General features: G+C 40.9%; 1 protein-coding gene across 4 annotated transcripts in view; it reads left to right on the top strand.

Moving 5' to 3' along the window:
- mllt3 (MLLT3 super elongation complex subunit) overlaps positions 1–27,358 on the top strand; it is a 142,480-nt gene that overhangs the window by 49,352 nt on the left and 65,770 nt on the right. For 3 of the 4 annotated variants that reach the window (XM_028606272.1, XM_028606270.1, XM_028606273.1), the window contains exons 3-6: positions 12,070–12,152; positions 16,443–16,586; positions 20,792–20,830; positions 23,400–23,528. In XM_028606272.1, coding sequence (XP_028462073.1) covers positions 12,070–12,152; positions 16,443–16,586; positions 20,792–20,830; positions 23,400–23,528 — 395 coding nt within the window. The remainder of the gene's footprint in view (positions 1–12,069; positions 12,153–16,442; positions 16,587–20,791; positions 20,831–23,399; positions 23,529–27,358) is intronic. The other variant, XM_028606271.1, reaches the window with a different exon arrangement.

Raw genomic sequence — 27,358 nt, 5'->3', positions numbered from 1 at the left:
CAAGTCTTTTTTTTTTTTTTTTTTTCTGCGCTCTGATCTCCTCCTGCGCTGGGCGCTGCTCCGTGCGCGCTCCGTCTCCACGCAGGTTCTCCGCATCCATCGCGGCCTGGATCATTTCTCGTGCGCCCTGCTTTATTTCCGCATCCAAGTAATGGTCTTTATAACGCGGATCAAGTACAGTCGCGATGAAGTGCAGAGGATCCGAATAGATCTCACTGAAACGTGTGCTGACAGACTCAATAGTCAGCACTAATAGCATACTTTTCATTGTTTTCACTCCGTGGTCCGTCTCAACCTCTTTGCTTAGGAGACGCTTTGCAGGTGGAACGGATCGGGTACTGACACGTGCAGGTCGCGGTTTCTGTTTGCGTCATCACAACGTTTCGGCCATATTGTTTCGGTGATAAAAGTATTTCGGAAAATTTTCGGTGGCCGAATATTCGGTGCATCCCTAATCCTATTGCGTGCAGAGGAATTTGAAAGACAACAGTTTATCCCGCCCCTCGGATTGAGCCCTGCCAATGGTGTGTTATTCATTACCGATACCTGGGCTTTGGGTATTGGTTAGGGCTGCACGATATTGGAAAAAACTGACATTGCGAAATATATTTTTTTGTGTGATATATATTGCGATATGAAGAAATACTGTAATTCTTACAAGATGACTTGAAATTAGAGGTAGACGGTTTTGCCGATTTATCAGCACCAATAGTTGATTGGTGGAACTATCGTTATCGGTAAAAATCCATACCGATAGTTTTTCCTGGTTGCGTCTGTTGCTGGAGCGGCTGAGAAGCGTCATTCATTACACAGTATGCGAGAGCTGAGAAGGGTCTGCTGGCATCATGCATTACAATAGTGGCCTCTAGAGTGTCTTTCTAGCCTTTACAGGTGATTTTCTATCCAGCCTGGAACTTTTTTCGGGGTTGTTGAGCATTAAATCCAAACTATCCACTTGATGTCCATAATTCATCACGTTTTCGGTCATTTGTGCCGCTAACTCCGTGCTACCGACAAGGGAATCTCCCATGATGCCTTTGTTTATGTTTTCAACCAATGGGAAGGCAGGTCCGTCACACATTACGCCTTATATGGGCATCCAAGCGAGAACAACGAGTATAGTGGGAAAGATAGATCCCTCCAGGTCAGAGATCGTCGGTTACCGTTCTAAACTGACAGTTTAACTGTTTTTATTTGTTATTTATTACTTTTTGTTTCAGTTTGAATTAATGTCTTTTATTGACTTCAATATTTATATTTATTTCATTTAGCATGTTTTCATGGTTCAATACAGTTTTTTTATTGTTGTTTTACTTGGAGTGTCATGTTTGATTTTGTCCAGTATGAATTTTAAATACTAACGGTCGATTAATCGGTTATCGGCAAATACGGCCCAACCTAGCTATCGGTATCGGTAAAATCCACTATCGGTCGAACTCAGTTTCAGGTTGTGGTCGACTAGCGGGGCCTGCTTTGATTAATTGTGATTGGAGGTTTGTTCTGCATGTCACGCATTGGCAACAAACTGTGTATCCAAGAACCCTTAAATCGGTGTAAATCATGTTCTATCAGACTTTTTCCAGTTGATTAGTGTTAGTTTCCAGCTTTGCGACTCTGAACCCTAGTTGTGACAGACCCCTGGTTTCTTTAGGCTAACTCACTTTTAGCTTGTAGTCTGGCAACTCTGCGGTGAAGAATGGTCGGGAGATGTCGTGATTAGGGATGTCACGAGAACTGGTACTTCGGTACCAAAATTCTGAAAACTTAAATGAAACCGGAATTTGTGAAAAATTAAACAGCAATTAAATTCCAATATTTAATGTACATGGAACTGAATTGAAAGGAGCCGATACCTGATACAGCTATTTGAGTCAGTGTCGGCCGATTTCAGTATGGGGTCAGTGCATCCCTATTCCTGGAGACAGTAGTGCAATAGTAATGGGCTGATGGTGCCAGAGTATATTTTGAAGGTGCAATGCCATTTTTCCATTCTTAAGAGTCTTGTATTTGGCATTTTAAAATCAGATGTCCAAAGAATGTTGAGGCTTTTTCTTTTTTTTTTATTCACTGTAAGGAGTTTTTCAGCTCAGCCTGCATAATGTTTTCATTTCATTCTGGTTGCCATCGACTTGTGACATCTTAAATATCCTCCATTCATGCAGAGGGGCATTATTCAATGATGAAGCAAAGCTAAGCCCTGCTTTTATCTGTTCTTCCAGTAAACAAAGTCAGGTCTCCACATACATGGACTTAATTGGTACTTTAGGCAGCGTCCACTGGGAGACAGGCTGACAAACACACACCTCCAGGGAAGAACACCTGCGCTCTAGTAGACTTTGTTTGTCTTTAAAGGCCCATGGGAATGAGGAGGAAGGTCTTCACCTTGTCATGAGATGGGTGGATTCACAAGCTTTAAAGGCCCTGGTCCCAATTTAAGCCCCAGTTTTTGTGTTGATATCACATTGGAAATGGGCGTTAATGAGATCTCAAGAGAATGGAGATGCAGGTTTAGTGGCTCAGTTCATTTAGTGACGAGACTTTGAGAAGCAAAGGTCACATATATTTTCATACACTTCTTCACCTAATCTTTGTGTCCAGAATAGTGAGAAAATGTGATAATTTTAATAATGGTTAGGAGGACTGTTAAAGGTGCAGTAGGTAAGACTTAGAAAACTAACTTGTCATATTTGCTTAAACTGGGAGGTCACGTGGCGCTCGCTGGGGAATGGCTGCTTAGACCGTGAGCTTCTGACACCATCCTGTAAATTTCTGTTTTAAGTTTACTTCCTGGTAATTACTCGACGGATTTATACTCTGGCCAACTTCTGACATCTATCATGTCACTTCAACCGGCAAAAGAGACTCGACGACAGGCCAACAAGCCTAAAAACGCTGACCATGCTGCGGAAAAGTCTGCTAGCGATAAAGATGGCGCTCCTGTCACTGATACCCTTGCTACCGAAATGGCGAACATGCACCAACTACTGAAGCAGATGGATGCGAGCCAGAAGGCAGCCCTGGCGGAAATTAAGCAGACAACTACAGCAATAAGAGAGAAACTGGAAGTGTTTTTCGAACAACTGGATAATGTTGAGACTCGGATTGCAGGCTTGAGGAAGCTACAGATGCGGCAAGGGCTAACCCTCCTGCTCCGATGTCTGAGCTAGCAAAAATGGGTGTATGACCTAGAGGCTATGAGCAGACGTAATAACTTGAGAATTTGTGGTTTTCCTGAAGGATGTGAGGGGAAGAATCCCGTTGAATTTCTGGAAAGGGTGCTACCTGAGCTCTTGGACATGGGGCTTGTCATTGAACGTGCACATCACACTCTGGCGCCACACTAGAAGGGCCGCCCGCCTAGAGCCATTGTGGCTCAGGATTATTCCTGGCAACGGACTGGAACATCGCTTCGATGATGCGGAAAAAGCCTTGGAATTCATCAACAAGCTGTAAGATTTCTGGATGGAAGTGACTATAGACTGCATGACGCGGTCATATTTTTCATTTAAAGTTGACTGATAAAGGACTGCTAGCCTACTGCACTTTTTTGGACACTGAAAGGACGTATAGCTGGTACAATGAGTAACACAAAGAACTTGTTCGGTTTTTCTTTTTCACTCTCCATACAGGGCTTAGAATGTTTCTTTTCTCTTTCTTAATCTGGTGTGTGGTTTAAACTCTGTTTTACTTCAAATTGTTATTAGGCTACGTCTGCAGAGTTCCCCGGTTACTTTCATAGTTTTCCCTCAGTTTATGAGGTATTTTGGGTTCAGATGATAGCAGTAGCTGGCGCTTTGCGCAACTTAATGTTGGAGCAGGATGTCTAAGCATAGCAGGCGCTTTTCTCGATGGTGTTGCTGTGTCAAGTAGCCTTGAAAGTGAGTGGTTCATGAACATATAATTTAGTGTTTAGAGTGTGAATCGTTTATCACTCTTTTTAGGGCTGCACAATATTTTGTTTCATTGTCTACATCGCGATGTGTGCATGCGCGATAGTCACATCGCAGGACGTTGCGATGTTGACGCGAACACTATTTTGCTGCTTGATAGAAAAGTAAACTTTCACTGTTCTCCTTTTACATGATTGTTACCGGCCGACCCTTGGTGGTCATGTGACGTAACGTTAGTCCGACAGGGGTTGTTATGGGAAGTGAGGCTCTCCCGTGTGTAGCAAAGTACCGTAAGCGGCAGCTGCCACTGACACAATGATGCTAATTCTCTTCCATGGGTAGTCAGTGTTTTACGCTGCAAAGACAAACTAAATCACCTGGTTAATGCAATGTAATCCTGACATCTCCCGGCCATTTTTCACCGCAGAAAGCTGCTACCAGCCAGGCTAAAGCTAACATAGTTAGCCTAAAGAAACAAGGCGTCTGTCCCAACTAACGTTATGGTTCGGAGCTGCGACGCTGGAAACGTAACACTAATCTACAACAGCAGTCTGTTTCTGATATAACACAATTTACACTGATTTAGGTGCTCTTGGATACACAATTTGTTGCAAGAGTGTGACATGCAGGCTCTGCATGCACAGCAAACCAACAATCATGATCAATTTTAATCAATTTATCAAACAACCAAAGCAGGCCCCGCTAGTCGACCACAACCTGAAATTTAGAGGAAGCAACATGCATGCATTATTAATATCATTCACTTTAACCTGGATTGATATTATATGAATACAATGGTGTCATGTCAGGCAACCAGTGTATTTCTTCCTAATTTCCCTCTCCAAAATCAATTCAGAAGAGTAATCACAGCGCTTACTTGCTTTGGTTTTTGTAAAGCATTAAAGTTCAACAAAGACTGGTTCACATAAGAAAATTCCCGTTTTCATTTTTATTTTCTTTGTAGATGCACTCCCCTACAAAATCACAAGTAGTTGAGAATGATTTAGTATTTCTAAATAGGGCTATTTATGTCCTCTTGTAAAAATTAGTCTTTTTTTCATATCGCAATATATATCGCAGGAAAAAAAAATATCGCAATGTAAGTTGTTTTTTTTTCCAGTATTGTGCAGGCCTACGCTTGATGGAGTATTTTAACTCCAGTTTTGTTTTTGTGTGCTACTTTTATGGAGCATGTTATTTGTATGTTTTGTTGAGTCTTTTGTTTCATTTGGAGGCTGGGCTACACCAAAGCTTTAACCTACATCTATATGAGCAGGAGTGACCATGATAGGGGGTTGAAGATCTGTAGCTGGAACACAAAAGGCATGGGTGAGTTAATTAAAAGGAAGCAAATACAACATAGTCTTCATCCCGAAGACTCCCCTCTCAGAGTTGGTAAATACAAGATTACGCCGAGACTGGGTAGGGCATGTTTATTACTCACTGGGTTCGAGTGCCAGTAGGGGTGTAGCAATATTAGTTCATAAACATTTACAATTTAATAGAAACAAACTTTACACAGATGACAATGGGAGATTGATTGTTCTGCAGTCTAAAATTGAAGGTCATCCATATATTCTTGCTAACATATATGCCCCCAACTTAGATGAGCCCTCTTTCTTTGGCACTATGGAATCCAAAATAGTAGAGATTCAAATTGGACAGAATTACCCAATTATAATTGGTGGGGATTTGATATGGTTTTAGATCGTAGCCGCCACTCTAATTCTAAACAACGCAGATCTGTGGAGATCTTGATAATCATTTGTAAAGACTTGATTGATGTCTGGAGGTTACTAAATCCTAAAGGCAGGGACTATACTTTTTATTCTGCCTGCCACCACATCTATACTAGGATTGACTATTTCCTGATATCTCATTCCCTCATCTCATATGTAACGAACCTATAGTACATGAGTACTATAGGTTCGATTTTGGTGTCAGACCATGCAGAGGTCGCCCTCCGCATACGGCAGCCAACCACAATAAACAAATCACGAAGGTGGCGATTAAATTCCTCCTTACTCAAAGATTCAACTTTCAGATCACTATTACAAAACCAGATTACACTGTTTAAGGACACCAATATTCCAACAGCCCCCTCTCCAGGGGTAGCCTGGGAAGCGTTGAAGGCTTTTTTGAGAGGATTCATAATTCAATAAGTCTCCCGTAAAAAGAGAGAAAAGGCAGCAGAATGCCTTAACCTGGAAAAAGAAATTAAGGAGGCAAAAGAGGTTTTTAAAACTAGTATGTCTGAAAACAATTTGCGCAAACTTTCCCAGCTTAAATACAAATATAACACCTTATTATCTGAAAGAGTAGAATTCTCGCTGTTTAGGGCCAGACAACAGTTCTTTGAAGGAGGTGATAAGGCTAGCCAACTACATAAAACAGCAAGAAGCACACTGTGCTATTCCAGCTGTATATGACTACCAGGGTGTGCTGCACACAAGCCCTGCTGACATCAACAACACTTTCAAAGTGTTTTATGAGAATCTATACAGCTCTGAATCAGTGGCAGGTAGGGCTGAGACTAAGGCTTTTCTACAGAACTTAGACCTCCCAACTTTGTCACTTGAACAGAAACAACTCCTCGATATACCAAACTGCTATGGAAATTCAGGAAGTTATCAGGTCCCTGCCCACAGGCAAGGCACCTGGCCTTGATGGCTTTACGGCCGATTTCTATAAGTGCTTTGCTCCCAAACTGGCTCCATTGATGCTAGAAATGTATATGGACTCTCTTGAAAAGGGTACATTGACACCTACACTGTTGCACGCCCTCATTACACTCATACTGAAGACGGATAAGGAACCCACAGATTGTCGCAGCTATAGACCAATATCCTTAACTAATTACGATAGCCGTATCTTCTCAAAAATCCTTGCCAGTGAACAAGGTTGTACCCTCCCTGGTTCACCCCGATCAGGTTGGATTCATAGGCAACCGCCACTCCTCGGATAACCTACGTCGTCTGATAGACATAATCAGCTCCCACTGGACGCTGAAAAAGCCTTTGACAGGGTCGAGTGGGAGTATTTATTTCTGCTTCTTGAACACCTGGGTTTTGGGGGAGTCTTTCTTGGTCTGCTACGCTTAATCTATAAGGAGCCCACTGCAGCTGTGACAACTAATGGCCTCACCTCCCCATATTTTAAACTACACAGAGGCACCCGCCAGGGTGACCTTGCCTCCCCAGCCATCTTTGCCTTAGCTCTAGAGCCCCTGGCGGCCGCCATTCGCCTAGACCCTAATTTCGCTGGCATACATGTGGGACACATGACCCATAAGGTGATGTTATATGCGGATGACATTTTGACCTTGTTAGCCGCCCTGAAACCTCCATGCCAGCGCTGCTATCCTTGATCAGCTCTTTTGCCAAAATCTCAGGATATAAGATAAATTGGTCCAAGTGTGAAGCCCTGGCATTAACGACATACTGCCCAAAAACGCTATTCCAATTGGGTAACTTTAGGTGGCCAGATCAAGGCATTAGATATCTTGGGATACTGTTTCCATCTAACCTGTCAGACATGAAAGTAGACATTTTTTTTTTACTCAGATTTTATTGATTTTTAGTATAAACAACAAAGAACACAGCACAACATCAGTGGGGTACATGTTCTTAGTAATAATACTCAGATGACTCTGACATCAAAGTTTTGGGTGGTGACTCTGTGTTGTGATTGGTATTCTGTCCATTTTTCGCATTTATTTTTTTTGTGATCAATTATTTATTTATTTTCTTAAAATCATTCATACATTGGAGAGGAAGCATCTTCACAAAAAAGAGAAAGGAAAAAAAACAAGAAACCTTAGGCTAATTACATCATCATTGAAAATACAACAAAAACACAAAGTGTTGCTTAATTCTGATGCTCTGATGCCTCCAAACCCCACCCCACCCCCAACAAGATTCGGTAATGAACAGTTGAAAAACCCGTCCACCCGTCCATCCTTCCTCCATTATAGAACCCAAAGCGGGACATTAAGCATTGTGTATATTGGATAAATATCTCATACTTGAAAATATCAAGCACATCCTGATTTCCTCCTTCATATTATAAAATCCACAGAGGTCAATACAATATTCTAGATAATAATAACAAAACTGAGTGAGGTATATGCACAACATTTGAACATTATACATTGTATACATTAGATGCACATTCCAAAAAAAAAAGAGAAAATAAATAAAGCAGATGTATAAAACAAATCAGAATGTAAGCAGTAGAAAAAGTCTGACCTTGTCTACATTATTTCATTTATTGTCTCTAATAGCTCTGACCAGCAATCAATATTCGAGGTTTTGGTATAATGTAAACGTGCTGTAGAGAGCTCTAGCTGAGCAATATCACGGTAAGAAGAGAGACATTTCTTTACTAACAATGTATGTGGTGGTTTCCAGCGACAAGCTATCATTCTTTTGGCGGCTGTCAAACCAGCCAAAAGAAGACGCCTATTGTTAATAGTTAGCTTTAAAGACGATGTGTCATTAAGCAGAAGCAAATATGGCAAGAAAGGACTGGGTCGTTTAATGATACTAGACATGATGGATGAAACACTATGCCAAAATCTATTGACCTCTGGACACTGCCACACCATATGGTAAAAAGTAGTAATGGTATTGTCTGGGCAGAAATCACAGTATGGGTTATCTCTGAGTTTCATTTGCTGTAATCTTCACAGAGTTAAATAAGACCTTTTGGATAAATCTGTAGTGTATCATTTGATGATCAGGATTTCTAGATGATAAAGATATATTTGACCAGACCACGCACCAGTCTGGTTCCTGAGAGATGTTAATATCTATCTTCCATATTCTGATCAGTGATAAGGACTTTAGTTATAAACTTGTATAACTCTGGAACAATACCATTAATTTTACCCTTAGTGTCAAAGATTACATGAAGAGGATGATTCCCCAACTCGATACCCCAAGGAACGCCCTGAACGCGCATAGCTGTGCGTAACTGTAAATAAAAATAAAAAGTGCCCGGTAAATTATATGCTCTCTCTAAGTCATGAAATGCACGAAGGCCCTGTTCCCCTATGACGTCCTTGAGGACATAGACCCCTCTATTACTCCACTGAGGAAACCTAATTGGTTTCTTCTCAATTAAAAGGGTTAAGGGTTAAAAAGATTTTTCGCATTTCTTATCGTATTTTGCTTGCTGGAGTCTCAATATATACGTAAGTCTTCCCATGTTGAGTATCTCCTCAACTACGTCCAGCCAGTTCCTAAGAGTGGGAGGGTCCTCTCTACACCATTTTCTGGTGATTACCTTCTTGGCTGCAGCCAGCAGAATTTTGACCAGGTATCAGTCTTCATGTTGTACTTTTTCCCCGGTCAGGTTACACAGATATATCTCATTTGTCTTTAGTAGTTCATATCCCAGTATTTTTTCCATTCCACCCACACATCATTCCAATAATTTCAGATTTTAGTACATTCCCAAAAAACATGGCTGTGGCCTACGTTCTGCCCCCCACACCGTCTCCAGCAGTTTGTTGTGTAGTTGTAAATTTGCTCTTTGTTTTGGGAGTAATAAAGAACCTGATCATATTTGTTACGACCCCAAAGTAAAGCCCAGGGGAAAAGGGGAGCAACAATAAAGAAAGAAAGAAAGAAAGAAAAACAGAACGACCCGTAACATTAAACTATTTATTGAAACGTAAAGCCCACTGATAACACAAAACAACCACCCTAAATGAAAGAAAGAAAGACAGGGAAAAACAACCGGTCGAACTAAACAAGACTCTACTCCAACAACTAACGCTATCCCTCTGCTATGGGAGCGATGACAAATCAAAGAAAACTACACAGCACTGAATCACGTAGGCCACAACACCGCTCGTCACAGCTTGACCACCTGGCCCACCGGCCCCCGCGTCTGCTCCTCCTTGCAGCTTACATATCAGTCCCTGTGATTACTGAAGCGCTGCAGGTGTGTGAGAGCAGAGGGAAAACACACACGTAACAATATTTTTCCAGCAAAATTCTTTCCACATCCTGGAGTTGGTAGTGGTTTGCTGTAAATCACATATGTTCAACCAGTCCTCCACAGTTAATGGTATTTTACTTTCTTTTACCCATCTGTCTCTTATATACAGTGTAGAAGTTCCTCTGTTCTTCTCTAGACCCTGGTACAGTGCTGAAACCACCTTTCCAGTATTGTTTCTTTATGCCTTACATAGTGTTATAGTTACATTGTTCAGCTCCTGAGGAAGATCTGGTTTTATTTCTTTCTCAAAGAAGTCTCTAATTTGGTAATACCTAAACTGTCCTCCAGTCCATATTCCCTCTTCAGTTTTTGAAAGCTTTTAATTTTGCCCCGATCAATTATTGTGCATATTGCTGTAATTCCCTTGTTTATCCATTGTTCATAAATACTATCCATTGCGCCTGGTTTAAATTTAGAGTCACAAGTCGGCCATCTCAGAATTTTGATTTCCCTCTCTAAATTGTATTTCCTAATCACTGTAAACCAGATTTCCAGAGTGAATCGAGTAATTGGATCAAGCATATTCTTATATTTTTTAAACCTGTCCCTGTTTGCAATCATTCTTTGGATATGGTAACCAAAGGTCGAATCTGTGCGGCATAGTTTGGTAAGGCTAATCCGCCCCTGTCCCTAGGAATCTGAAGAGTTGCGTACTTTATCCATGGCCTCCCCAATGAACCATGAGATTTTTTTGTTCCATTCTTTGAATTGTGATATGGGAATTTCTGTTGGTAATGATTGAAACAAATATAAAATTCTCGGTAACACATTCATCTTTATGATTTCTATTCTAGAGCTGAAATCCAATGTTAGCGCCGACCATCTTTCCATATCTTTTTGAATGTCTTGATTTAGAGTCCCATAATTAATTTTGTACAGTTTAAGTTTCTACTAATAATTACACCTAGGTATTTTTTTTTTTTTTTGCTTCCCATTTGAAATAACTTATTGCTTGGGCCAAAGTCTCGATGAAAATCGCAAAAAGAGTTGTTGATAAGCAACAGCCCTGTCTGGTAGATCTTTCCAGTTTGAACCAGTTAGTGAGACTGCCATTTATTTTAATTAAGCCTTTGGGTCTTGATATGTTTTAATGTTTACGGAGTCTGAATTAAAACCAAATTTTTCTAAAGTAAGGTATAAAAATTTCCAACTAACTCTATTGAAAGCCTTTTCTGCGTCCAAAGTAACTGAGCAGCAGTGCACTGTCTCCATTTTTTTGTACTTCTTCAATTATATGTAAAGTCCTCCTTATATTGTCCTGTGTTTGGCGTCCCTTAATAAAGCCACATTGATCTTCATTAATTAGTTCTATCATAAAAGTTTCGAGTCTCTTAGCTAGGATGGTTGTATATATCTTATAGTCACAATTTAATATTGATATTGGCCTATAGTTTTCACAGAATTCCTTATCTTTCCCCTCCTTGGGAAGCACCGTGATTATGGCTTCTTTCCAAGAGGGGGGGAATCTTATCTCTTTTTAAGGTTTCATTGAATGCCGCTAATAACATTGGACCCAGTTCCTTTTTTAAACACTTTATACCATTCAGCCGGGAAGCCGTCGCTCCCCGGGGTTTTATTTGTTTTTAACTTACTAATGGCTTCTTCCAATTCCTTTGCTGTGATACATTATTATATTATACATTACGTTATACATTTGTTTTGTTTCTCTCCTATTGTTGGTAGATCTAATGAACTTAAAAAGTTTTGTATTAATTCCTCATCTGCTGAGTCCAGTTGTGTATACAGCTTTTTGTAATACTTTTCAAATACTTTTTCTATTTTTCCTGGTTCAAATTCTAGTGAATTGGTTGTGGGGTCTGTAGTGTGATTTGCAAAAATCCACAGCTCCTTGTTCAGATGCACCAATCATGGCCAACTGCGTGTCAATCACTGCTCATGCACACGCATTCATTCTCCCTTGTGGGGGGAGGGGCTTAGGAGAACGTTTTGGGCTTTAGCAGAAAGGGGGAAGGGACTAAGAAGTTGTTAATGTTAAAAAATGTTGGCTAAGTCCTGGATCTTCCCAATCCTACCTACAGCACCTTTTAAGTGTGCACCCGACAGTGATTGAATGGAAGCAGCTGCTTTGCATTTTATAGAACTGAATTTAAACCAGTGTCTCTGTTTTGATGGTTGATGGCCTCTCTAATGGCAAATGTCTCTTTAATTTCAGTGTGCAAGGATCCACCGTACAAAGTGGAGGAGTCTGGATACGCTGGCTTCATCTTGCCTATTGAAGTTTACTTCAAAAATAAGGTACATTAACAACTTTACTCACCAGCAAACTGCATGTGTTAACTTTTTTACACTGGATTCATTTTAAGTCTCTTTTTATTTCTTAATCTGCTTGTTCCACCAGGTTTTTTTTGGTTTGACAGTAGTTTGCTGTAGTTTTTCAATGAGGAGTTTTTTGCTTTTGGGGTTTATTTATAGGTCTAGACATCTGTGGACTAGAGGTGTGAATCTTCACTGATCTCCCGATTCGATTACGATTATCATGTCAGCAATTCGATTCGATATCTTGATGCATCACGATGCGTCAAATACATTTTTCTATTAAAGCCATATAGGATATTTAATTGATAGCTTTTCATAGCTTCAAAAACAAAACATTCTGCAGTGCTCTAATACTAAATAAATTGGATACATAAAACTACAGCACTGAGCACATGGCACTTCCTGAATGTGCAAAACATACCAGAATATGTAAACAGAAATGTTGTTAGGCATACATTAAATTGTAAACAGAAATAATTGATAATGGCTTGGCCGATTATCAATGCAGCATCGTCCTTGTCCCCGATTTGATGCATCTATTATTTGATTAATTTCAACACCTCTACTGTGGACCTTGTTTTATTTAACCTTAATTTAGACAGGTAATCTCATTGAGACACAGAGTCTCATTCTAAAGAGAGCCCTAGTCAAGACACAACAGCAACCCAACACAAAGTTAAAGACCGATAGGAGATTCATGCCAAGACTAAATAGAACGCGTGTCATAAAAGTGATAAATGCCAACTTGGTAGTGTTAAAACTATGAACAAGAGCAGACACCCACAGACGCTCTGTCTACACCAGCAGGGCCGGCGATTGCTATAGGCGACCTAGGCGATTGCCTAGGGCGTCAAATGTGTTGGGGGCGCCGTGTCGCCCTTAGGTCTACTTCCCATTAATAATAGAATTAGAACGACAAGCGAAATAAAACGTGTTTATTAAACATGATCATCCTAAGGCGCCCCCTCAGCCACACGTTTACTTGTCAGCCTTTAATTACGTGACGTTTCCAGTCTATGGGTCAGACTCAAACACACGGAGCTCTGAAGCAGACCTGTGCGTTGCTTAGTGTCCGCTCTCGCTGTAAGAATAGAGACGAGCAGCGGCACAGACACGGAGCTGCTGCAGCGCGCCTTCCATGGTCTGTGCAGCTTCAGGTTTATGATGGATGCGTTCTGCTGTGGGCATGCTGCGGCAGATGTGTCCCTATTTCTGCGTAGTATTGTTTCCACCTCCGATGTAGAGCAGAGTAGCCTACAGCCACTTCCCTAAACTGTCTCATTCAGAGACCAGCGTCCCAAACGGGGTTCTGTGTCTGGCAGACTATGGTGCAGATGGATTATTTTCTGGAATATAGTGACTTTATTCTTATAATAGCCTATTGTATTATCCCTTATTTTTTCTCAAAATATCACGACTCCTGCAAACCTCAGAACACAGATGAGATATATTTTGAATGTGCAAGTTTTGAACATGAGCAGAAATATTGCTCAAACACATCTAAAATATTACAGTCCAGGGGTTTATTAACTCATTAAAATGAATTCATGAATCATTCAGGTGAATAATTGTCATATGCACATTTAAGGAGGTTACTTCCTCAACAAAAGAAGCAAAAGTGGGAAGAGTAAATGTTGCCTAGGCTACATGTGTGCTGACTCAGATATAATTAGAAACATCGATCCAAAGGAGAATAAATAGACGAAAGCAATACAGAATGCCTGAGAGCATTACTGCAATATATTCCATTATGTTTTTATATTTGGATTGTAATCTATGTTTCCCTTTTAGATAAACATTTTTCCAGCATAAATTGATTCAGAAAATGTAAAGAAAAATAAGTGCATACATATTTACCAGAATGCAGGAAATGAAGTATTTAATACTCAATTTTCAGGGGGTGGACCCCCAGACCCATCATAAGTCACCATGCACACAAATCTGGAAACAAAACACTGGCCTTTGGGTTGCCAGACCATTTGGTCTAATTATAATTAGACCAAATGTTGGTGCCATCTAACTGACATGGAAGCTAGAAACTAAAATGAACATACATTGCTACTCTATCACTGACACGGCCCACCCACTTTTCAACAGGCCCACCCAAAACATTTCCTCAAAAAACATTAATGAATTAATATATTATAATTTGGTGAAGAATTATTAAAAATCGGCAAATAATCTTATACTTTGTGCTAAAATTGTCTAAATGTTTAGTTTTCAAAAACAATTTAAAAAAACTGGTCATGTCTATTTTTAGACATGACCAGTTCAGCAGACAGTGAGGTTCGGATCGGATGTAGCTTGTCTGTATGCTAGGCTAGGCTAGGTTAGCTCCCAGTGATCTGAGAGTGTGAAAATCATTTCCAGTAAAGGACAAGGTTGCAACAGTCGTTGTTTAGGTACCTTAAACGTGCACGAGCGGTCTCAGAGTCATCGCTGCAACCAGGAGATGGAGAGCTGAGATCCACAACGCCGAGCACATCTTTGTCTCGGCCACCGCAGGATGCTAACGCGGCCAGTGCGACCAGCGCCGGTGCTAGTGCCTTTGCCTCTGCCTCGCGAGTGGATGATATAGCCCCTATGGATATAGTCCTGTGGATCGGTCTTCCGTGGATGAGCCCGCAACTCAACCAGTGCTAAAGTATCCGGTCACTTCTTCTGCTTTAGGGAGTTTAATTGTGTAGGACCGCCAGAGGATAACAGTAAGTGGCAGAGTATGTGGCTACTCTGCCTGTATTGTATTATGTCGTTATATGAGATATATGGATTAAAATAATCAATTCATAACCCGCTACAGAAGCTGCAGGCGCAGTTCTATTTCTATAACAGCTTGTTACTGTTGTCAAGTTGTTGTTCCCTCATGGTTTTCTCTTGTTATGGCCAATAATGCTTTAGGGCTATTAATGCGATTTATTTATTTTTGTTAAACATGTTTATAACATGAATCATCACACTAATGTAAGGAAATAACTTGAGTCTTGTTTTACATGACAGATGACGTTGTCAATGAACATGTTCTGTGGCCGAGTTTGAAACTGTCGGGCAGTTTTGTTGATCTGTATATTGTTGAAAACTTAAAACAGTTGAAAAGAATTGTGAAATATTCGGCCTCATGTTATACGAGCAGAACTAAACTATGCTGTGGGGAAATATTAGATTCCTGACCACTTTTACAGTCAATAGGCCTTAGGTTAGGAGAGATGCGCTATAGCACAGCCAGGTATGGTGGTAATGGAGAGTCCAAAGCGCTCTTCTTTTGGGCAGAACCAAGGAGAGCGATCGCGGATAGGTCCGTCCTTTGCACCAAAACTTTTTACAATGCAACAACATATTTAAAGAGCATCAAGCTATTACAATCTTTATTATGTAAGCACATATAATATATATAACAGTATATTAGCCAGTCATTTGTATTAGGTTAAACAGGGATTTGATAACGTTTTTAATTTAAGGCCCACCCACAATTGGTCTGGCCCATCCAAAACTGGAATCCTGGCGCCGTGCCTGCTCTGTAGCGCTACTTTTTACGACGTCCACTCGCGTTAACCTCCTCACCCACAGGTTCCGCTGGATACATTTACTTTTTTCTGAAGGAAATCGATAAAACCCTACACCTTGTGCTGTATATCTGGTGGTGCAACCCCAAACACAGCACGTGTAACAATGTAACTGTTTACAGTAGCTGGATCTCTTCAGTTGGTCCGTAGAAGCCGCTCGCGTTCTGCCACCCGGAAGTATCTTGGTGCCTATTGTTTACAAACATTCTGAAATGCCGTATACTCAATTTTCAGGGGGTGGACCCCAGACCCATCATAAGTCACCATGCACACAAATCTGGAAACAAAACACTGGCCTTTGGGTTGCCAGACCAGTTATAATTAGACCAAATGTTGGTGCCATCTAACTTACATGGAAGCTAAAAACTAAAATGAACATACATTGTTACTCTATCACTGACACAGCGCTGTGGATATCTTGCAATGCGAGACTGGGGGGAGGGGGGGGCGCAAAACTTAATCTCGCCTAGGGCAACCAAAGGGCTAGAACCGGCCCTGTACACTAGTATGTCATTGTTAAACTGTGAAAGCTTATCAGTATGATTTTTGTCGACCTACTCATTTTTATCATTGTGGAGAAACCGAAGAAGTTACTTATGGTCTTTCAACAATTACTTTGTAGTTTGGATCTAAATGCAGTGTTCAAGTGATGCAGTGGAGTGGTGTTGATAAAAGAAAATTTGATTGTGACTCTTTTTTTGTCTTTCAGGAAGAACCGAAGAAAGTTCGCTTTGATTACGACCTGTTCCTCCACCTGGAGGGCCACCCACCGGTCAATCATCTTCGCTGTGAAAAGCTCACCTTCAACAACCCAACAGAGGAGTTTCGTAGGAAGCTACTGAAAGCTGGAGGGGTAGGAGTGACATTTCTTAATCCTATACAGAAACTTCTACTGCAGACCGCTTAGGAGGAAAAACCTCAATCTCTATTTTCAGACATTCATGAAGTGGCGTATGTATGACACGCCAATTCGTATGCTATTTTGGCGTGTTATCAAGACGCATAATTGCTTTTTAGCGTGTTTATCAACGCAATTCGCCCGCCATTGACCTACATTACGAGGAATTTTTGCCTTAGCGAGTAGTATAAAGGGACATCAATGTTTCTATCCTAAACCCAACCGTTTTTGTTTTCCTAAGCGCGTTTTTTGCTTTTTTGTGTTACTAAAGCCTTTCCTGGTGTTCTTTTCCTAAACCCAACCTTTTTTTTTTTTTTTTTTGCGATAGTACGTCACGTTCTCACAATAACACGCAACGTGGCAACGCCACGTGGTGGGTATGTTTACATCTGCTGTATACAGCGTAGACATACACGTGGATAGCTCAAAATGCGTACAGATAACACGCCACTTGGCTTTAGGAAAGTGCCGTGTATGTTTATGCAAAGTCATGATGCCGATGGCGAGTGTGCAGTCGAGAGAGAGCACGTGTATGAAGTTAGCAGTAACGTTATAGCTGTAAATGTAGCCGTGCAGTGTGTTACTTTAGGCCAGGGCTTCTCAATCTTATTACACAAAGGTCCGCATCTGATTTTTATTAAAGGTCAGCAGTCCGGAATGATTGGCAATACAAAATAAGGGTTAATCAACTGACTTATAACTTTTAAGCAACAAACGTTCAAGTTGAGTTCCCGCTTTTCCTAGTCAACGTTTGGACCAATAGAGGGTAGCTGAAACTTGGTAACTGTACATTTCTTTTCTGTAGCCTACTTTCTCTTTAACAAAAAAAAATTATTTAAGTTGAAAAAGAATCCGTACGGATCACGGATAATCTACAGTTCGTTCAGAACGTGTTGTTTTCATAACACGAGGATTGGGCTGGGTCCGGATTGACTTGCAGTTGGGTCTGGATGCGGCTGGGTCTGGACTTAGAGAAGCCCTGTTTTAGGCTGTTTGTCAGTGAAAAAATGTTACAGCTCCTCAAGACCCAAGCCAAGGCCCCGTGTCATGCTGCTACCTGATTAAAGTAAAAGTGGGTTAGCCCCGAAGCTAGCGACAACTTTGGCACATGCTAACTTAAAGGGGTGATAGAATGCAAAACTGATTTTACCCTGACATAGTTGAATAATGACAGTTTAGTGGGTAACTAGGACATACATAGAACCTCAAAATCCCAATGACATCTCTTTCCTCAGCAAATCTCACAATTTGAAACTGCCTCTGAAAACGGGCAAATCTCAACAAGCCGCCTAGTTGACGTCAACTCTGTGGTTCCTCCTCATTTGGCTCTAGTCTCTGTTTGTCATACCCCAACATTTGCATAGGCTACACAACTGATCTGAGGTCAGCTTAGTCTTCTGAATAGGTCGCGCAGATCTCAAGGAGTTTAGCAGCCGGTGCTGCCTGTGTTGCTGCCTCGCCGCCCGGCCTGCCTTCCTTCACAGACCCCGGCCTGCTGTGAGTTAAATGGAGCTCCGTCACGGCTGGCAGCCCATGGCACTCCATACCCGCGCAAAGTCACCGTTTTATGGGTGAATGGACTACCAAACACTGCTGCTCTGACAGAGCTCCAGGGCCTGCAACTCCCCTCTTCCTGCTAGCTAAATCGCCCGTGTGTGTGTGAGTGAGAGCGCGGTCAGCAAGCTTGTTACACCAGCAATCTCTTACCATAGGTTCCAGTTAATCTTATAATGTGTGTAATTATAATGTGTTGAGTTATTTAAACAAACGATTGGGGAAATAAACGCCTCTTGTCCGCGAGTCTCATTGATAGAGCCTGCGGCTGGATGGAGCTCTATCAATGAGAGCTAGCTAGTCTCCTCTTAGAATTCCTCTGAAATTCACAAAAATTCATTAACTTAAATAAGACATTTAGGTAGATGTAGAAGTGGCGTGACGAAATTCAAACTGTAAATATACTCGAATTACGGCGAAAATGAATTTAACTATCCGTGATTTGTAGCTATACATAGCTAGGATTGAAGGGACAGTCGCAGCTAACGAAACCCCTAATCTTCACAAATATTCATTAACTTGAAATCAGACACCGTTGTTAGCTTTAGAAGACATTTAGGTAGATGTTGTATAAGTGGCGTGACGAAATTCAAACTGTAAATATAGCTACTCTAGTTATGCCGGCAGCTGGCAGCCAGCCAAGATTAACTGAAACCTGTGGTAAGAGATTGCTGGTGTAACAACGCTGACCGTGCTTTCACTCTCACACACGGGCCATTTAGCTAGCAGTAAGAGGGGAGTTGCAGGCCCTGGAGCTCTGTCAGGGCAGCGGCATTTGGTACTCCATTAGCCCAAAAAACAGTGACTTTGCGCGGGTATGGAGTGCTGTGGGCTGCCAGACGTGACGGAGCTCTATCTACCTCACAGCAGGCCGGGGTCTGTGAAGGAAGGCAGGCCGGGCGGCGAGGCAGCAACACAGGCAGCACCGGCCGCTGAACTCCGACACACAGTCTTACCAAATTTGCAATTAGCCATACATTTTCGTAAAACGGCCCATATTTGAGCTTTATATAGATGATTTCTCGCTTTAAAAAGTCTCGGAAGTGAATTTAATAACGAAATAACCCGACAAACAATGTATAACTTTGCCGTCTCTGAAATATGAGACCTGCTGTCGAGTCTCCCATGTGTTTCTATGTAGTTTGCTCAAACCAGTCAGCGTGCAGCTCATTCTAAATATTCATGAGCATACCATATTTGGAAGAAAAGCTCTTGTTCCAAATAGAGCCATATTCACAGGGTGTTTAAGGGCCTAATAAAATAGCATTCGGGCAATTTTCATTCTATCATCCCTTTAAGGTGGACTGACCTCATTTTAACCTATAGAATGACATGTATAACCGATCAAAACTATTCTCTGTGGTTAACCATTGGCATCCCCACATTAAAGCTCTCTATAGTTGTGAAGTTTACCTTTAGTGGGAGCTAGGGATGTCCTCATCAATTGTTTTCTGCTTAGTCCTTTTAAAATTGCAAAGTGCTACATTTAGAAACCATAAGAGATAGAGAAAAGAGAGTTTTCATTTATTCATTTTCTTTGGAAGATGTGTAGAGTTTCTGCTGTCCTGATGTCAATGGGGAGCTTGTTCCTCAATTGTGGAGCCAGGACAGCAAACAGTGGAGATTTTGTTGAACAAAAGGGAGTGTCATATTAAGGGAGTGTCAAGCCAGTTGGCAGTAGCAAAGTGTAGTGGATGAGCTGGATTGTACGGTTTGACCATGTCCTGGATGTATGATGAACCTGAGCCAAGATAGGCAAGTCAGTCAGTTAAACACGCAAAGAGTTGTGCTTAGAGTGCAGAGCCTGGGACTTGTAGTTGTTGGAGGGTGGAGAGGAGGATCTGGTGGTTCAGCGTGTCAAATGCAGCTAAAGATTTAGCAGAATGACGACTAAGGAGAAGGGAGGCTGCTCTGTGACGGCAAGGAGAGAAGTCCTAGACTCTGGGTTTCTTTTAAAAGAACAGAACAGAGTCAATCACAAGTGCATGCAACCAAATAATGTTACATGTTGACACACACTTATTTTCACTCACATGTAGAGCTAAATGCTTGCAGTGTAGATGCTGGCTGTGGTAAAGGAGAGCAGCACGCTGCAACACTAGCAGGCTGAGGTGGACAAAACACAGCAGAGTACAGTAAAAGGTTCAAATTTTTATTGGCTTAATTTTAGCCAATCAAATATGCCCTGATACAATCCTTGGGATCAGGACATCTCCAGCTTCTTCCTCAGTGTTGGGTGCAGTCAGTCCGTTGGCCCCCTGCCAGAGGCCCCCTGCCAGAGGACCCCTGCGGTCTGGAAGTTTTATGACTGGAGCTAAGTGCTCTCTATTTACTTTGCCCTGCAGCCCCTTCTTAGCCTCAAAAATGGCTCTAGTGCTGACATAGACCATATCGAAACTCTAGTGAGACTCTTCCTGACAATAGTGAAAGATCTTAGTACATTACTTTGTTCATTCAATTCAAACTTACTTTACCACACCTTGTTCCACATTTTTGGACATTAATGATGTAATGAGTATTTGCCAAAGCTAAAATTCTTAGTATTTTATTGAATTTAGCTGTGAATGATGATTATCCATCTCTTTTGTTGTCCCTCTCTTTAACAGCAACGGGATCCTCACAAACGAAGTTCAGAAGACTCCAAAGTAAGATTTCCAACATGCTTTGGGGGTCATGGATGAAATAGGCTTGTCTAAAGATGACTCGCGACTTGGAGACCACTATAAAGTGGCTTCAAGTTTCTTTTCATTTAATGAGATTTTATCATTGCTGGGAGATTTACCGTCATGTGCCTGAGCACTCCAATATAGACACACTGAAGCAGCTGTGTTGTCTTGACTTGCATATGCTAGTCATTGTTCGAGCCCCGCAATGACTGCAAGATATTCCAACAATAACATGCAGCTTTAGATGTTTAAATGTGTCCTGTGTAGACATTTGCGGCTCTTGGCATTGAAGATGGCAGTGCAATACGTCATTACTCTTAAGAAAGAAAGAACCAAGCAGGTCTGCCTTGTTGCACGATCCAAATGTTCTTCAAAACTTGCCATTTTCAGTGTGTAGCTTGCTAGCTTGCAAAGTCTGCGAACAGAGTTTGAGAACGGCAACACAGAGAGCGGATGTCAGGCAGTTATCCTGGAAATGTACTTCAGGAACACCTGTTAAATGTATCTTTTAATGCAATTATCTAATCAACCAATCACATGGCAACTGCTTCAATGCATTGAGGGGTCCTGAACTCCAAACTGAATGTCACAATGGGAAAGAAAGGTGATCTGAACAACTTTGAGCGTGGCATGGTTGTCGGTGCCAGACGGGCTGGTTTGAGTATTTCACAATATGCTCAGTTACTGGGATTTTCACGCACAACCATTTCTAGGGTTTACAAAGAATGGTCTGAAAAAGGAAAAACCTCCAGTCCTGTGGGCGAAAATGCCTTGCTGGTGCTAGAGGTCAGAGGAGAATGGGCCGACTGATTCAAGCTGATCTCATCTCCACTAAAAATAGGAAAATGAGGCTACAATTTGCACGAGCTCACCAAAATTGGACAGTTGAAGACTGTAAAAATGTTGCCTGGTCTGATGAGTCTCGATTTCTGTTGAGACATTCAGATGGCAGAGTCAGAATTTGGCGTAAACAGAATGAGAACATGGATCTGTTATGCCTTGTTACCCATGGGCAGGCTGGTGTTGGTGGTGGTGTAATGATGTGGGGGATGCCATCCTATCAATATGGGCCAACATTAGAATGCTTCCAGCACCTTGTTGAATAAATGTCACAAATAATTAAGGCAGTTCTGAAGGCGAAAGCAGGTCAAACACGGTATTAGTATGGTGTTCCTAATAATCCTTTGGGTGAGCGTAGATCCCGGAGCGTGTCTATCATCTGGTTCGGTTTCAGGAGGGCAGATGTGGAACTACAGTCCTCTGCAAAATACACTACAAAACGATTGCTAGACCAATTTCACTTCAAGATGACAGCAGAGTTCCTCAGAGTGTCACTCTGACAATATAATTAAAGCCCTCTGTAATGTCATATACAAGCTGTGTTCGTAAATTCAGATTAGTTTACTAGAATAAGCACACTGGTATTATCTTAAGCATCAAAGGGTTAACTCAAACAGTTACGTTATTTTATAGAAAATAAAAAAAATATCGGAATAAATATTGTATATTGCAAGATAGCCTAAAAATATCAAATATTAATCATTAGCAATATTGCCCAGCCCTAGTACCAACAGCTTTAAAGCTCTCTAATTAACACAACATAAATGTAAAATGTGTGGAGTTATGTGCCCCAACTATTTCTTGGTGAACAACATCTGGGCACAGACAGACAGACAGACAGACAGACAGACAGACAGACAGACAGACAGACAGACAGACAGACACTTACCACACCCTGACTCCAGCTCCATAATAAACACAGTTTGATATTAACCCTCTCATCTTACTATTAGAAAAGAGGCAAATAGATGTACTGTCCAAATTTGAAACTATTCTTTTTAGATTTTAATTTTAATACCGTAAAGCAGAAATGCTATAATTAAGTTATTTTGTTGAACAGGTCTGTGTATCATTTGAAACTTTCAGTGGCAATACGATACCTAAGCTTTTGGTGGTGAAACCAGAGCAATACAATTTGTAATGCCTCACAATAATGAATAAAAAACGGCTTACTATTTGTACTCTTTATTGAAACTGTAGCCCCAAACATTGAGTAGCAGAGGCAGTTAAACCCTGTAACCATTAAAAATACACCCCACAAAAGCATTTTATATGCAGATAATGTTTCATAAATCAGGTACTCGTAACACTTTAAGCCTTTCTTGATGTGAAAAAATTTAGTATCAGCATATAAAGTCAACTGGTTTAAGATGTATTGCCTTCCAATACAGCAATGGATGACTAAAAAAAATAAATAAAAAAATATTGCATTTTTTCGGAGACCTTGGAATACATATTTTCCCATTTAAAATAAGAATAATAAAAAAAAAAATTAAATTTGAAATCATGAACTATGTGATCAAAGAATAAGTCAACAAGCAAGAATCTAGCCAAGCATTCAATGCAAGCTTTCGGTACTCAAATCCTTTTGGAAATCGTAGTATTGTACACCTTGAAGTTTTTAACTTTATAACTGCACCTCAATGAAAAATCTTTTCAAAGCAAAGAATCCTCTGTTGATTTTGGTTTGTTGCTGTTCCTCTGGCAGGTGATGGTAATGCAGGAGGGCTCCACCTCCCTTTTCAGCCAGAACCTGAAGCTGCCTACACTTCCCAACAGCTCGCTGACATCCACCTTCTCTGACCCAAAGAAGAGCAAAAGCTTGCATGGGTCAAAGGTCAGTGTTGTTTCAAGGTACTTGCCTGGAGCAAGACAACTAATGGTGCGTTCTTTTTGTCTTGTAATCGCGACTAGTAGCTCGAGTGTGATGTCACATCCATGTCGGAAAACGAGTAACCGTGGGTTGTTGCATTCTTTTTGTCACACAATACTACGAGTCGGAGAAAAGATGGATTTTTGTAACATTTTTAGTAACATTTAGGATTCTATTCACCCAGTTATTGACATATTACACACATATATTTCACAGTTTGATACATGAAAATTACGTTTTGATTAACATTAACGTTCGGCTACTGCTCTGCTTAAAGCCATTGTTGTCATATAGCAACCGAGCGTCTCTAGCCAATTTCAGCTGCACAAGATACAAAATAACGAATCAGGCGGTATTTAACTCCTAATAAGACTATAGCAACATGCCTATAGGTAGCAGTATACAGTGCTATGTGTACCACTTCTTCATTTGGTTACAACAAAGACAAAAGTGCTTAAAATTGTAGAAAACCACAATGTTTACTACGTGTGATGCATGACGTAGCCATCTTTGAAAGTGAACTCGGGGTCCTCTGAGTTCAGACGACTTGACGAGTTGTATATACGACCTCGGTGGCGTTCTTTTTGCAACTTCCGGTTTGTAACTCCGGAAAACAACTCGTAAATCGTCTTCGGTGGACAAAAAGAACACACCACTATTCCTCTGCCTCTCTCGGCTCCACCTAGCTCTGAAACTGGCCCTAATCCCCACCTATTTGGCAGGTTTAAATCCCTCCAAGATATTTAAACACAGGCATAGACAACTTTGGCTTAAGCAAACTATATCTTACTAGCACTTACTCCACTGATTGAGAGCCAACCTGTGGGGCTGACCATGTCTGTATTTTACTCTAATGTCCTATTAAAATTTCTCATGCATACAGGTTTTAGACCATAATGTGAGAGATGGGGAAGAGAGAAGGCATGGATAATAGGCCTAGAAGCTACATGTAAGATCTGAGATATTATCTCGAGCAGCACTAAATCATGTATGTCAATAAGCTGGCATGTTTCCATTTTGTGTTAGTTTTAGTCCCTTTTTAAATACTGTCATTTAAGAGCCAGGTTAGGAGAGGCCCATTACACATGGAAACAGTTTCCAGTTTAAACACAGTGTGTGTGATGAATTACTTGTGGGGCAGGAGGTCACACACTCTCTCTCTCTCTCTCTCTCTCTCTCTCTCTCTCTCTCTCCCCCCCTCTCTCCCCATGACATGTTGAGAATGATTGCACAGGTATTAAAACACATTAGATATTATTGAAATAAATCATAACTATTTGACAAAAGGTCCTCAATACTTTAGTTTTCCCCCATTATTTATGAAAGTCATTATTATTAAACTACCACACCTGAAATATTTCAAATAAAGATGATTTTTAGGTCAGACTTTATTGGGTGAAATGTTCAGCAGCACAAAAGACAAAAAAGAGCAAAAAACAGAAAAAGAAGTATATGAATGAAATTCATAAAATAAAATGAGACTAGTGAGAGAAAAACATTCAAAAGCTACATTATAGACATTACAGTATTTCAGACGATATAAACTGCAAATATTTGTTTAGATGTCCAGTAGAACAACTCTGAACCTTTATTGACGCAGTATAGTCTAGTATTACAGATATGGGTATAATAAGTCGTATTGTATTTATATGAAAGTCTTTTTTTTAAAACCATTATTTATTTTCCTCAAAAAGGCCTTATAAGGTATTAAAAGACTTACATTTAATTCCCAAAAGTCTTGAACAATGACTTCTTCCTGCCGAAGACATTAATGTTAGATCTGAAATGTTTTGTATGTGAATGTGGGCTGTCAGGAGACTTTACACACCTGTAAAGTGAAAGTGGGATTGTTGTGACACTTGTGCTGCAGGAAGCTTTGAGTTAGCAGCTTTAGACCTGTAGCAAACACTAGCCTAGTGCTACTGCTAACTACAATAGTAGCTCAGCAACTCATAATGGGAAAGTGCCAAATTAGCAAACTTTAATGAACATAAATAAATAGTTATTTTTAATTGATTAATTAATTCATCCGTTTTATGCCACTTATCAAATCCAGGTCAATTTAATTAATTATATCATCAGGATCTTTTTTTTTTTATAAACTGCAGGGAGCACTGACAATGTGATCTACAGTAATAATACATGATTCTAGGCCATATTGCCCCTACTGGTTTTCCATTATACTTTAGCCAGTATGATCGTGAAACATTTGCATTCTATATGGTATAAAAAGATCTTTAAAAGTCTTGAATTTGACTTCCGGAGGACGTGATGGAATAGACAGAAGCGTAAATTCGCAGCTCTGCCAGACCCGTTAAAAATTAGCCGATAAAGTAAAGAAAAACGATAAATGAGTACCAGACTGCAGGAAAAGGCCACTAGAGGAATGAGTTCCAGTCCGAAAACAGGCAAAAAAGACATAAAAGCCGGCAAAAATGACGACTTTATAACCGTTTCCGAGCAGCTAACGCTAGCCAAGGCTACGCCGTTGAAATTCGTCAGTGATGCTAGCGGGGATTCGGTGATGCTAGCAGAGCTGAGGAAACTTCGTCAGGAGAACAGTGACTCTTTTCGGGATTTGAAAACATCTCTCCAACGAGTGGAGTCATCCATGGAGGAACTAAAACAACGAACTGAGAGGCTAGACAGAAGACTGACTGACGCAGAGGACAGAGTAAGTGCAATGGAAGACGGCGTACGACGGGAGCGGGCGCTGGGCTACCTGTTGCAGAGTGCGATGACATGGAAAACAGACTTCGCTGCAACAACATTAGGCTATACGGAGTTCCAGAAGGTGCGGCGAAGGATGACATGGTATCTTTCCTAACAGACTTTCTGAGCACTTCGTTAGAGTTTCAAGAAGAAGTCGATAAAACTAGAGAGCGCACAGAGCGCTCGGTCCTGATCCCAAAGCCGCAGCTGCACCACCGAGATCAATTATGGCTCGGTTTCTGGACTTTAATGTGAAACAAAAGGTGCTGCTGCCAGCTTGGAAGCAAAGAAATATTTAGTTCCGGGAGCATACGATCTATTTTGACCATGACTACTCGCCTGACCTGTAGAGGAAAAGGAAAAAAGTCTGTGAGGTAATAAAAAAGTTAAAAGAACCTCAAGGCTCAGTCACCATACCCAGCATAGCTACGACTCTTCCTGGATGGTGGCACAAAGCTGTTCCCCTCACAAAGCTGTGCCTTTGGAGGCACACTCAACATTGAAAGAACTTGGCATAGATACAGCAATGGAGGACCGGGAAATATTGGAAAGGAAGCTGACACGAGAGGGATGGACAATGCAACAGGACCGGACGAAGAACCAACAGCTGAATCCAGCGGAGATCAGAGCCATCATTCAGGGTGACCGAGAGGCCGGAGTCGCTGTCCGTGAGTAAAGATGAAAGCATGGTTTTATGTCAGTTAGCCTAATAGCTAGTTTGATTTGCATTGAGACATGATTTTATGGAAAGTACCCCATGCCAATCTCTAGGTATGGTGAAGGGCATGTCATGATGTGGGGCTATTTTAATTCCAAAGGCCAAGGGAACTTTATCAGGATGCATAGTATCATGGATCCATGAAATAACTGGCCTTTAAAAATAAAAATCTGCCTGCCTCTATGGGAATTTAACATAGGGGTGTACTGACTTTTGTTGCCAGCGGTTTAGACATTAAACACACTGTATGTTGAGTTATTTTTAGGGGGACTGCACATTTACACTGTTATACAAGCTGTAAACTTAATACTTTACATTGTAGCAAAGTGTCATTTCTTCAGTGTTGTCTCATTAAAAGATAAAA

This window comes from Perca flavescens, chromosome 19 (genome assembly GCF_004354835.1).
Source record: "Perca flavescens isolate YP-PL-M2 chromosome 19, PFLA_1.0, whole genome shotgun sequence".
Taxonomy (NCBI): Eukaryota; Metazoa; Chordata; class Actinopteri; order Perciformes; family Percidae; genus Perca; species Perca flavescens.
The sequence above is the reverse complement of the archived record's forward strand: the minus strand, read 5'-3'. Positions and strand labels throughout refer to the sequence as shown.